Source organism: Phoca vitulina, unplaced genomic scaffold (genome assembly GCF_004348235.1).
Source record: "Phoca vitulina isolate PV1807 unplaced genomic scaffold, GSC_HSeal_1.0 scaffold14, whole genome shotgun sequence".
NCBI classification, from domain to species: Eukaryota; Metazoa; Chordata; class Mammalia; order Carnivora; family Phocidae; genus Phoca; species Phoca vitulina.
This window is the reverse complement of record NW_022589717.1, coordinates 17,978,874-17,992,991: the sequence shown is the minus strand read 5'-3', so window position 1 is coordinate 17,992,991 and position 14,118 is coordinate 17,978,874. Positions and strand designations below refer to the sequence as shown.

Genomic DNA, 14,118 nt, shown 5'->3' with positions numbered 1-14,118 from the left:
GCAGCTCAGATTCGACTCTGGGCGTCTTGAGGAGGGGCTGTCGAGAGCAGGCGTGGGGAGGTTGACCTGTATGCATCAGTTCACTTCCAGTTCTCATGCCAAGTGCTTAGGTCTTCTCTGAAGAAAACAAGCCAAGTCTCTTCAGTCCATGACACGTGGAATAGTCTGTACCATCCTAGAGAAGAACCAGAGTCCTCGTATTCCTCTAAAATTGCCTGGCCTAGGTGGGGGAGGATGCCTTCTGGTTCACCATGACCTTGGATCTAGTGCTGAATCTCAGAGTAGAGCTAAGGGAGTTTCTAGGGGCGAAGGGGCCTGTGTTATGTGCTCAGTGGCATTTGATGGTCTGTGGAGCCCCGGGGACTCAAGTGTCCATAATACCTAGTGGTTTCTTCATTTCCTGATCCTTGGCTCTGAAACCTTTTATAGAAATGATCAGTAAGAAAGAGCATGAATATTCTGCTGAGCACACTACACCCTCACGGATGTTTTGGAGTTGTAGGACTATGGTTGTCAGCATTCCAACTAGGAGCAGCCTGGATTAAGGGAGAAATAGTGAGGGACAAGCTGAGGTCAGAAAAAGCCCCTCTTTAAGAGAATTAAAAAATTGGTGCTTTAAAAAATATTGGTATAGATCCAGAAACCTTTTCAGAAATGTGTGTCCTTTCACTCATAAAAGGGGCAAGACTGATCATTTATTATTTTTAAAACTTTTCATTGACGATATGTATTGAAAACAAAACATTTTTTGTATCTTTTAGAATCATAAAAGTAATGTTTATTTTTAAAAATGTAGAAACTGGAAAAATATGAGGGAAAAATAAACTATATTCTATAAACTATATTTACCATATTTTCCCTCAAGTATGTTTTTGTATTTGCAAAATACACTTAAAAAATAAGTCTCTAGTAAAAAGTGCTTTGTAACATCCTATTTTTCCCTTAAAATATACCATGAGCACTCTCTAATATATTAAATATTGTTTAAAGCCATAATTTTTCTTTTTTTAAAATATAAATTCAATTAAATATAGTGTATTTTTAGTTTCAGAGGTAGAGTTCAGTGATTCATTAGTTGTATATAACACCCAGTGTTCATTATATCACGTGCCATCCTTAATGTCCATGAGCCTGTTACACCCCATCCCCACCCCTCCAGCAACCCTCAGTTTGTGTCCTGTGATTAAGAGTCTCTTATGGCTTGTCTCCCTCTCTGATTTTGTCTTGTTTATTTTTTCCTCTCTTCCCCTATGATCCTCTGTTTTGTTTTTTAAATTCCACATATGAGTGAGATCATATGATAATTGTTTTTCTCTGATTGACTTACTTCGCTTAGAATAATACCTTCTAGTTCTGTCCACGTCATTGTAAATGGCAAGATTTCTTTCTTTATGGCTGAGTAGTATTCCACTGTATGTATATGTGTGTGTGTGTGTGTGTGTGTGTGTGTGTGTGTGTGTGTGTGTGTGGTGTCTATACACACACACCACATCTTCTTTATCCATTCATCTATTGATGGACATCTGGGCTTTTTCCATAGTTTGAAAGCCATAATTTTAATAGATTCTTAATATTCTGCTTTAATGAAGTACCAAAATTTATTTAACTGGTCACTTTTGTTGTAAATTTATTTTGATTACTTCTAAATTTTCAGTATTTTATGTCAAACTTATATGGTATGATTATATATATGTTATATATATGATATATATTCTATATTCTGTGATAAACTTGTATACAATTATCACAATCACTGATTATTTTCTTAGAGTCCATTCTAAGGAATAGATCTATAGCAATAGATCAGAAAGTATGCATTATTTCCAAGCTCCTAGCACACAGTGTCCAATTTCCATGAAGATTGTCCCAATTTATATTTCCACCAGTGGAGATGAAGGATGGCTATTTCACTTCAGTCTCTCCAAAACTGGTTATTATCATAATGCAATAAAGAAACATCATTGCCTCAGGACTTTTGGATAACACTCTGTTGGAAATTTTGGATGATTATTTTTCCAGAAAAAGAGCCCATGTGATTAAATGCAATAGTTATTATTATAGTGGTGGGTTGTTTTTCTGAAGGCATCCCCTGAAACGTTTATTGTTAAGAGAATTCTGGGACAAAGTCATAAAGCTTAGTATGTGGAAACTCAGCTTTATTCTTGACAGCAGATAAGCTAACAACATGCTGAGGTCAGCACGTGAGCCATCTGTAATGGGAAAGAGAAGAGGATGGAGGCAAGACCAAGGGCTGGTTTCCACTTACATCCTGTCCGGCTGATCCCTGATGGTGGCCCTTTGGCTGTCAGACATCTTGTTGCAGGATACAGCCGCAGTTTCCTTCCTCTGCCTGGATAGACAACCCCTTTTATTTATACCAATGCCTGTATCACCTGGTCTTTCGATGCATAATGACTGGTTTTTTTGTTTTCTCTACTTCGTGTCACCGTGTTGCTCCTAGCTTTCCCGTGGCTCCCCAGTGCCTTACAGTTCAACCTAAAGAGACCACCACAAACCCTTTTTTCCCTCCTGACCATTAGATTGGTGGTTCTCAGTCTCAGTCTCACCTGTGCATTAAAATCACTTACAATTTTTTTCAAAGTCAACCTTTTAAAAAATGTGAATTCCCAGGTTCCATTCCAGACTAATTAAATCTGTGTCTTTGGCATGAGGCCTAAGAAATAAGTGTTTTTTAAAGGTTCCCCAGTTGGTCCTAGAGCCTGGTGAGGGTTGAGAATCCCTGCCCTAGATGCAGAATGGGGCCAGTAGTCGCAGAAGTTGGTTATAACCTGGTTTGAACTAAGGCATGGCACCAGTCTTCTGAGGTGTGCAACACATTTATTTCTGTGCTTCAGGATACTTAGCTAGGAAGACAGGAAAGTAGGAGAAACACTGAAAGTACATTCAGCTCTGAGGTCTCATCCAGGACTCCCCCGGTGGCTGGAGGTTGGTTAGATATTGATCAAATTTCTCCTGATGAGATGATAACTTTATTCATAAATGCCTCATGGAGAAATTCTTGCTCATTTCAAGTTCTCCCAAGACCCTACTGGAAGGAATTATACAGACAGTTTGAAAGACAGTGTTGTTCTTTGTGCGCCCTGTGTATGAGGCTCTGCAGTTTTGCAGAGTTATTCAGAGGTGCAAGACCAAGCCCCAGCCTTCAGGTTTGGTCCACAGACCAAGATGACCCCTAAAGGCACAGGGGCACATGAATAACCTTACAGCAGGCACATGACCACCACGGAGTCTCTTTGAGTTCAAGACAACCCAACCCAGTGGGTTGAATCTGAGAAAAGCAGGGGAAGGATGTGGCTAATAAAACTCAGGGAGGAGTTTGTGCAGGACAGGCCATTATGAAAGTTCCAAATAACGTGTCGAGCTTATTAATGATGACCACAAAAGTTACGGCTCACTGAGAGCCTACCTTGTGTGGGCAGGGTGCGGGTTGTTTCACAGATAAGCCCCAGCAGGTAAATATTAACCCATTTTTAAGGTGACAGTGGAAGCTGAGAGAGGTTGAGCTAGTTTTTCCAGGCCACACAGCTAGAAAGTAGCTCTCTAGCATTAAAGCTAGAGCCAGTGGGATTTGTCTAGATAGAACGGAGATGGAATTGTAAGTGTACATATGGACGTGAGGTCAGTTGGTCCAGGAGAAGCTGGCTAGTGGGGAGTCTTGAAACCACTGATTGATTTGCAAGGCACTCAACAGCCCTTTGGAAGCGGAGGGGAGTTTTTCTTCAAGTACATTACTTCTGCTCCCCGTGCAATAAATTGGAGTGGGGCGAGCTGAAGGAATAGACTAGCAAAGAAGACACTACAGTTGTATCAGTGGGGAAGGACCCAGGAGATACAAGAAACACTGTTTGTCTATCCATTTATTGAAGAAAATCTTTATTTAAGATATTATAAGTGCCTATCTTATGCCAGGCATCATGCTGGGCCTGGGGATATGTTATCAACACCTGGGTGTGAATATTTTTCTTTCTCGTTCTTTAATGTATAGAGGTTTTCCAGCACAGTAGAAATCCAAAGGGTAACCTGAGGCATTTCCGTAACCTATCACACAGTCCAGCAGTTATCAACATTTTTCTGACGTCTTTCATCTAAGTCACTTTTTTTTTTTCTGGAGTATTTTCAAGCAAACTCTAGACAGCATATTATTTTACTTGTAAACCCTTCATTTTATACCTCTAACAGGAAGACATTTGGAGTTTGACATTTTTTGCTAAGGCATAGCTTTGATTTCCAAGTTTAATTCTTAAAAGGCTATTCATCCCTCAAAAAAGAAATGTAGACCTCTAAATTAGTTATCACCAGTTGTTTGTGGAACCTTAGTTATAACATTAGTACATTTTGCCTGATCTTTAGATACATGCTTTTTTCCTCCTCCTTTTGCCAACATTACTAGGAGTAAGAACAGCTACCATATAATAGTTGCTTTCCCTGTGTAGCACATAAACTTCTTACCCAACCCAAAGAGGTAGGAATAATTTTCCCTATTTTGCTGGTAAGGAAGCTGAGGGTCATCAGTGTTCATGAAATTTCTGTGGAATGTGAGACTTGCATCCATATCTGACTATGAAACTGTACCCTCTCCATAATACCCAGCTGTCAAAAGCATGTCTCCTTTATAGAGGCCAAACTTTGCGTTGTGGGTTTTTGGGTTTTTGTTTTGTTTTGGTTTGGTTTTTTTTTTAGAGAGGGAGAAGAGGGTGTGGGGTAGAGGGAGAAGAAGAGAGAGAATCTTAAGCAGGCTCCATGCCCAGCGCAGAGCCCAATATGGGGCTCGATCTCACAACCCTGAGATCGTGACCTGAGCCGAAACCAAGAGTCACACACTTGACTAACTGAGCCACCCAGGCGCCCCAATGGTGTATTTTTTAAAGAAGATGCTCCAGAGCAGGTGGCAAGTTCACGTGACTGTGCATGCAAGGCAGACACCAGGTGGGCAGGGGGTGAAGGCGTGGGGAGAGGTGGCCTTGGGGTCCTGGGTGGTGACGGCCGTGCGGTGGTGGGGCAGTCTCTTTGCCCACTGGAGGTAAGGAGCCACTGTTGCCAGCACCTCTGATTTTTCAAGAGAACTTGGGGGTCTTGATTTTATTTGAATTGTCCTAATTTTCAAACTACACTCTACGCCAAACGATACATGCCATGGTCTTTGTAGCCTACTGGCTGCTTCTTTATAATTACCACAACTTTTAAAATAAAATCAAGGTAAATATATATTGATACAGGGCACTGTGCTTTGGCTTTTCCGTGTCCTATCAGAATCAATGTCAACAGACTGAGAGTCGGGTTGTGTTTTCATGCCCCTGTTACAGACGGTAGAACTCAGAGAGGTTAAGTAGCTTGTCCAAGGCTTCCCGGCATGTTGGAGCTGAGATTCAGGTCCCAGGTCTGTTCGTCTCTACTGCTACTCGTTATTTCTTACATTTTAACTAGCACGTTCAAGCTCCCTCATAATTAATCAGTTCATACGGGCTATTTTACATTGAAGCTGACTGACGTGTTTTTTTGTCAACCTTCTCGTGTGACAGAGGCTTTTCTAGCCCTTTCTGCTAGGCAAAAACCTCGAAAGAGTTAGTATCTTGAGGAGCACAAGTCTGATTACAAAATAAGGGCCTGCTTTCTGACAAGGAGCTACGAAGGTGTTGCATGGATATGAGTACTGTCGTGAGTTGAGAGTTCTTTAAAGATCAGAGGACTCTGGAGAGGCAACCCAGTCAGCAAACATGCGACTCCGACAAGCAGAGTCTTCACACTGACTTCACATCCTGATTCCTTCTTCTTCCTCCTCGTCGTTCTCTTTCCTCCACCTGAATACCACCACCCCACCCAACACATAAGTGTATGGGACAGACAGATGCTGCCACCGCAGACGAAGGCAGGGGGGAGTTTGCGGGAAGTACTCCTTCAGCTGTTTGAGAATCTATCACCCATCCCTTGGTCCCAGCCTCCCACAACTTCATGCTGTTCTTTCTAGGTCCAGAAGCTCACAACCCATCTGTTCCTCCTCTCACCCTCACCCACTCTTCCAAAGCAGAGAGCCTCACTCACCTAGACACTTGGAGATTTTGGACCAAAGAAAGGACCCTTGTGTGTGAATGGTGTTCAGTCCTCTGGCCAACAGCGAACCCCATTCTGTATCCCAGGAAAATAAGTACCCCACAAATTAAGAAACATTTAAGAGGCACTTTTGAGCATAGTTTCAATGAAATACTCTTACATAAAAACAGAAGCTGTAGAGTTTGGATTTTAGAAATGATGCCACCTTTTTATTTCAATAGATGTCCCTGTGGTAGGCAGGTTTGTTCAGATCATTCCAGGGACTTATGGCCTAAACTGAGTTTTGTGTTTGTTTGCTTGTTTTGTTTTTTTAAGCTACAGCATTTGAATATTTCTAGTCCTCTCTGGAGGATTAGAAAGGAGGAGCCTATTGAACTTGGTGGAGACTGGCCCTTGTGATCTCTTTCTCAAATCTGTATCTGTTCTCCATCATCCCTGTCTTCCCAGCAATGGAAGGGAAAGCTTGGAGGGATGCAGGAAATCACAGGGAGGCTGCCCAGCATGGCGAAGGGCAGCTCTTGTCCACTCAGGAACAATGGTGGGGGCGGGAGAGGCCAGGGAACGTGAACTGGGGACTTGAGACGAACTGGTCCCCACATCATTCCTTTATCTGAGCCTCCTGCTCCTTGTCCCAAGTCCGTACGGTGAGAATGGGAACATCTGGACCACAGGGGTGAAGTGGTACGAAATGAAGGGCTGAATGCCTAGTTGTTAGCTGGTGTAGGCAACCCCGGGGGAGTGGGGCAGAGCAGCAAGACGAGGAGGCTCTGCCTACATTGAAAATGCCTCGCAGCTCATAAGGACATTAGAAAGTAGATTGGAAAATTAGAAACAGGCTATAGAAACATAAAAATTGAGTAGAAGAGATGTAAATGAGGTGGATTATTTTGTTTATTATTTAAGGAAGGGTAGATTTTAGAAAAATAAAATACTTTTAGGCTCCTTCACCCCCATCACTAAATTCTATTTGTTAGAAAAAGAACTGTTACATTAGTGAATTATTTCTTTTCATGGAACTGAAATGTGTAGTGCCTGGGAGAGAGTATGACACCTGGGCCCTTGTTTCAGGTAATGGGAAATGTTGGCTCCAGGATGTACTGAGCCACCTTTTGTTTGCCCTATTTTTAGCATTTCATTCTTTTCTTTCAGAGCCCCTGTAAAAGGTGGGAGAGAAAGGGGGAGAAGGGGAGAGAGAGAGGGACCCAGTCATTCTCATTGCTCATTTTCCTTTAGACATTCTCCGGAAATAGCCAGTCAGGAACTTGGAGTCCATGGTTTCCTTTTAGGTTGGGACTGTTTGTGTCAGGTGGAAGAGTCATTGTATTTCCATTGTGTTCTGTCTGTGGCCAGTCCCAGAGAGAGGGTCCGGCCTAGCAAACAGCAGGAACCGTTTCTAGTTGAGGAACAACTAGATCTAGTTAATTAAATATAAATATACAGGGCTCTTTGAAGGTCAGACTTGGGGGAGAAATAATTCTTTCTTTAGCAGTCTGCAAAGATTATCAAGCCAATGTTTAATATGAGTTACTATTATTGGTAGTTTATTTTTTTAATTTATTTTTTATTTTATTTTTAAAGATTTTATTTATTTGCGAGGGAGTGAGAGCATGAGCAAGGGGAGCAGCAGAGGGAGAGGGAGAAGCAGGCTTCCCGCTGAGCAGGGAGCCCAATGTGGGACTCGATCCCAGGACCCTGGGATCACGACCTGAGCCGATGCTTAACCGACTGAGCCACCCAGGCGCCCCTATTATTGGTGCTTTGTATTAATATATCTATCTCTAACAGCAGTGTACAAGGACAGTTTTGGGGGGTCTCATTTTACAGAGAAATAAACTGAGGTTCAAAGGACACGACTAAATTGTGTAGAGTCACAACAGCTAATTAGTCAAAGAATGTGAATTTGAATCAAATTTTGTGTAGTTCCAAAAGTCTACGTTCTGATCTACATAGAGACAGGGAAGAACTTACTGTCGGATAGAATAGTAGGTGGTGGAGTTACGGAGCTGGTATCTGGGCCTCAGACTTGCAGCTCAGCCCCTGTGGAACTCTGGGTCACTTATTTAACCTCTGTGAACCTTGGTTTTCCCATTTGTAAAGTGGAAGTAACATTACCACCTCACAAGGTTACTGTAAGGAGCCCACGACATGGCCTATAATGGCTCTGCCAATTATCAGTGCGATAAAATTTAGTTTCCTTCTGTCTCATAACTACTGTTTTCTCGTTGTTAATCAAAGGCATACTATGGCCCAGTTTGAAGTAAACCAGTTGTCTGTTGTTACTATGTACTTTGCAATGAATACTTTACCAGCTCTGAGGACTTGGGCAAGTCAACAGTTTTTGTTAAACTTCTGATTGCTTGTCTCTGAAATGGGGAGAAGGAAAGCGCTTTCTTCCTGGTATTATCATTGGGATTCAATGTATTCAGCAAATATTTGTTGAACACTTACTAAATCAGCACCGTCCTCCACTCCGGTGGACACAGCCTCTGTGCTCATTTAGTAAGCGGGGCTGGGCTGGAGGTAGGAGGGGGGGCGGGGCAGATAGCTGTAAGAAGTAAAAACCAAGTATAAGGTAAAATGATAAATTCAAGAAGAAGCACGGCAGGTAAAAGGTGGATGTGCCGTTTCTCTGCAGGTCTGTTTTTCTGGTGAAGTGACATTTAGCCAGGACACAAATGACATGGGGAAGCAAGCCCGTGTGTTTTTGTTGTTGTTGTTTTTTAAAGATTTTATTTATTTATTTGACAGAGACACAGCGAGAGAGGGAACACAAGCAGGGGGAGTGGGAGAGGGAGAAACAGGCTTCCCGAGGAGCAGGGAGCCCGATGTGGGGCTCGAACCCAGGACCCTGGGATCATGACCTGAGCGAAAGGCAGAGGCTTAATGCCTGAGCCACCCAGGAGCCCCCAGCCCATGTGTTTTAGCAAGAAGCACATGCCAGGCCGAGGGGGCAGGCAGCGCCCAGGCCCTGGCTGGCAAGGGGGCCTGCATGACACGTTTGAGGAGCAGCAAAAGGCCACCGTGACTGGAGGGGAGTGAGCAGAGGGGTGGTGGCAGGTGAGCAGAGAGGTAGCTGCTGGAGCAGGGAGAGCATGTAGGACTGCTAGGCCTTAGTGAAGACTCAGAATTCGGCCCGCTGTAAAGCGCCTGGAGTTTTCAGCAAAGTAGTGTCATCGGCCACAGGTTTTAGACAGAACATTCTTGCTTGTGGGAGAAAAATAAAGGTGCAATGCTTCGAGGAAGCAGAATCAGTTTAGAGGCTATTGTAAGAGACAGTAGTGGTTTCGACGAGGGTGGGGACAGGAGAGGGTGAGCAGTGACTGGGAATCCCTAGGGAGTAGGTTTTGATAGAGGGAAGAGGTCTAAAGACGAAACCCTGGAGCTCCCCAGGGTTTAGAGATGGGGAAGATGTGCAGAGGAGACAGAAAAGAAGTAGCCAGTGAGGAATGAGGAGAACCCGGAGGATGGGATTAAATGGAGTTAAAACAAAACACATAAACTTACGCCAAGCACCGTAATAAGCAGTTTATAAGTGTTAGATCTTGTATTGCTTGGAATGCAGACCAGGCGGTTGTAACAACAGACTCCAAAACAGAGTTAAACAAGATAGAAATTTGTTTGTCCTTCACTTTCAGTCCACGTAGGTGGCTCAGGGCTGGTGTGGAGCCCAGTGGCATTAGGGACCCAGGGTTTTTCTTATCTACTCTTAAGAAATGTCATATCCCCACAGGAAGGAGATAGGGTGGGTGTGCTCTGCTCCTTTAATAAGCCCTTGTTCATGAAATCTCCACTCACATCCTGTTAGCCAGAATCTAGTCACCTGGCCACAACAAGCCACAGGGGAAGCTTGGAAATGTCTTGCTGAGCACCTGGGTACTCGCTGAAATTTTGAATTATATACATGAAGGGAGAACAGATTGGGAAGACAACTGCCAGTCTGTGTGACAACCATTAGGTACGTCTCACAGTTGACTTGGCTAGATAATGCTAGTCCTCATTTCAAAATTTCAAAAACTCAGTGTTCTCTCTCTATACCAATAAATTCTTTTTTTTTTTTTTTTTAAAGATTTTATTTATTTGACGAGAGAGACACAGCGAAAGAGGGAACACAAGCAGGGGGAGTGGGAGAGGGAGAAGCAGGCTTCCCGCAGAGCAGGGAGCCCGATGTGGGGCTCGATCCCAGGACCCCGGGACCATGACCTGAGCCGAAGGCAGACGCTTAACGACTGAGCCACCCAGGCGCCCCTATACCAATAAATTCTTAAACTCAGCAGTAATTTCTCAACTCCCTGATTATCACTCACTTTTCAGATTGATCCATCATATTCTGTCCTAAAATGTTACACCATAACTTCAAAGCCACTCTTTTACTTAGAAATAATTATAGATTCAAAGGGAGGTAACAAAGAATTGTACAAAGAAGTCACGTGCACTTCTCCTTCAATTCCCCCCACCACCCAGTGCTGACATCCCAAACAAGCTTATTCAGATTTCACCAGTTCCGTATGCATTCTCTGTGTGTCTGTGCAGTTTTGTCACGTGCATAGCCTTGCGTAACTACCACCCCAGTAGAGACCCTCAAGTGTACCATCACAAGACTCTCCCATACTACCCTTTATAGCCACACCCACCCTTCCCTCACCCTGGAGCTAACCCTGGCAAACATTAATCTGTTCTCCCTCTCTATAATAATGTTGTCATGATTATTACATAAACAAAATATGCAGTATGCATTCTTTTGAGATTTGTCTTTTTTCCTTCATCACAATTTCTATGAAAAATAAATCCTAGTCATTTTGTATAAAACAGTTTTGGTGGGTTTTTTTACCCTATTTCTTGAGTAGGATTCTGTGGTACGGATGTACAAAGACAATGTTTAGACCCCCTGTTTAACATACTCCTGTAACTGTTACCCAGATCAATACGAGCACCCTAGAAATTCCCTTTGTGTCCCCTTCCTGTCACTGTCCATCCATCCAAAGTTAGTAATTCTCCTTTTTTTTTTTTTTAAAGATTTTATTCATTTATTTGACAGAGAGAGAGAGAGAGACAAGCAGGGGGAACAGGAGAGGGAGAGGGAGAAGCAGGCTGCCCACCAAGCAGGGAGCCCGATGCGGGGCTCGATCCCAGGCCCCTGGGATCACGACCTGAGCCGAAGGCAGATGCTTAACCATCTGAGCTACCCAGGCGCTCCTCTCCTGACTTTTAAAGCCATAGGTTGTGTTTGCTTTTGAACTCCATTCATAAATGTATAATTCCATTCATACAGAATGAGCTCTTTTGGTTCTGGTTTATTTTGCTTAGCATTATGATTGTGAGATTTATCCAAATTGTTCATTTTCATTGCTGCGTAGTAATCTATTGTGTGATAATATCACAAATTATTTATCCACTCTACTGTTAATAAGCATCTGAGTGGTTACTTGCTTTTGGCTAATAGCGGCACTATGAATATTCTAGCATATGACTTTGGGTAAAAACATATACATTTTGGGGAAGGTACTTAGGAATTTATGTGTCATAGGTATATGTATCTATTCAGATTTAGTAGATACTGCAGACAGATTCCCCAAATGGTTGTACCAATTGATATACTCTGAGCAGCAACATATGAGGGTTTGGTTGTACCATAACCTTGCCAACACTTGATACTATCTGTCAGTTTTTTCTTTATCCTTTCAGTGTGTTGATCCATGACAGCCATTGCTTCCATAGTTCAAGCTTCATGCTTTAAGCAGAACTTCTTTGTTTTTCTTTTGCACCACTAGGAGATCTAAAACTTTGTATATTCTTTCTTTGGCTTTTGAAGTTTCATTCAACAAACATTCAGGTAATAGGAGGCATTTTGGAGTTTGGAAAGGTAGCTAACCCACAGTGTCTGCCATCCAAAGACAGTGTAGGTTTCTGAACCAGGACAAATGCTATAGAGCTGGAGAACAGGAACAGGGAGCCTCACACAGACGTTTCTTCTGACCTCCCAGGCTAATAGTAAGCCTCAGATACTTCCTTTCTTCTTGTCAAGAAAATTCTTCCTTTGAAGCATTTTTTCTTACACAAATGGCCCTTATAGCCTTATTTAACCTTTTCTTCCCTATAAACTGTTGTGGATTTGAGCAACACTCATTTGACTTTGACATTTAGTTCAGTGGTTAAGAAGCATGAGAATTTCCTGTTACTTACTTATGGTTGCTAAATTGTTTTTAAAATAAATGAAGGCATAGTCTAGGATGTCTGTCATTTCACGAGAAATTTCTTCTATGTATCCGGGTTGTGTCTCCATAAATCTTGCAGACATGATACTATGTACTTTAACAGATTTCTCAGAAATACCACTATTGCTCCTTTCTAGAAATTTGGAACCATCCGGGCAGATTTGATTGAGCAGATGAGATTCAAACAGAGACTGAAGGTGATCCAGACACTGGAGGATACTACGAAACGGAACGTGGTAAGTCCTGTAAAAAATAGCAAGTGGCCTTCTCTCTCCATAAATTCCTGCTGGACAGACTGAGATGATTTGAAAGAAGAAAATCAGGAACTTTCCCAATATAATATCTTTGACATTGTGAAATTCATTCTGTCTACCTTCTTATAGGTCCGAACAATTGTGACAGAAACTTCCTTTACCATTGATGAGCTAGAAGAACTTTATGCTCTTTTCAAGGTGAGTGTCAAAGTAAACCCATGTACATTCAGGGGAATAAAAGAGTTCACTTTAATGATTCAATTAGTTCTAGGTTTTTCCGTTAAATTGTTAAGGGACAGCATGAGGATCAACATGCATAAATATGTAGAGCTGAGGGTATGAAAATGGACTGCTTAATATGAAAAATAAGCATATTCTTATAACTCATTTAAGCCGATGTTTTAGCTTTGTTCCACTCCATATAATATTTTAGCTGTTTCCTTGGACTTGACAAAGAAGGGTATTACTTTATAATACTCATTGGAATGATGGCAATTGAGTTTAAGTGCTGCCTGAAATTACTGTAAATTGTGATTTTTATATTAAGCTGTATTAAAGCACCCTTAGAGCTTTCCTATATTAAGCTATGTTAGAGCACACTGAAAAAGAAATATGTAGCTAGAGTAAGCATAAAGCTGTTCAACTGTCTAAGGAAAAGCCTGATTGGTTAAATTTCTGTGGTTTTCATTCCATAATTCAGCCCATACCTATCTTAGTCCTGAATGACAAAACATTTTATTAGTAAATAAAGCAAAGTTTTTTCTTCTAGAAAAAAATACTTTTAACTGTCATTATCAACCTCATAGGCAAAGATGCGGCAATGAGCAGGAGAAAACTTTTAAAAGACGTCTTTTATGCTGATACCAATTTTATCCTGATTTCTAATTGGGTGGCTTCTTGTTTGTAGTGCCTTTTACTGCCAGAGCCAAACATGACTATTTGGAGGACTGCAGAGATAGCAGGAAGCATGAAAGAAAAAGATCTGGCTTGAATACTAATAGATCTTAGAATCAGAGGATGTGATAGCTGGGAATGTTTTTGCTAATATTCCTACTTGCTTGTTAGCTGCTTACTGAAGAGCACCACTACTTTATTTTATTTTATTTTTTTAAGATTTTATGTATTTATTTGTCAGAGAAGGAGAGAGAGAGAGCACAAGCAGGGGGAGGGACAGAGGGAGAAGCAGGCTCCCTGCTGAGCAAGGAGCCTGATGTGGGACTCGATCCCAGGACCCTGGGATCATGACCCGAGCCGGAGGCAGACGCTTAACTGACTAAGCCACCCAGGCGCCCCACCACTATTTTATTTCTTCTTGTTTCACTGGTGCCTCCTCTGGTGTCTCTGCCTGGCAGGTGCTCTGAATGTGTGTGTTGAATACATAGGTAAATTAGTGATCAGTTATTCATCTAGTATAATCTCTGCATGTTTCTGATGCGGGTGCAGAGAGGTTGAGGTTTCACAGCTGGTTAGTGATGCCCTTCGTGCAGCCCAGCAGCGTGACCAGCAGGGTGGACACTACCCCCTCCCCCACCAGCCTCCACTTGGCACTTGGTGGTGAAGTCTTTATAGTGTGCCAGCCCATT

General features: G+C 42.3%; 1 protein-coding gene across 2 annotated transcripts in view; it reads left to right on the top strand.

The window, feature by feature from the left end:
- The window catches only part of TBC1D9 (TBC1 domain family member 9), a 116,057-nt gene that overhangs the window by 86,325 nt on the left and 15,614 nt on the right, over positions 1-14,118 (top strand). For both annotated transcript variants that reach the window (XM_032412890.1, XM_032412892.1), the window contains 2 exons: positions 12,419-12,517; positions 12,665-12,733. In XM_032412890.1, the coding sequence (XP_032268781.1) occupies positions 12,419-12,517; positions 12,665-12,733 (168 nt within the window). The remainder of the gene's footprint in view (positions 1-12,418; positions 12,518-12,664; positions 12,734-14,118) is intronic.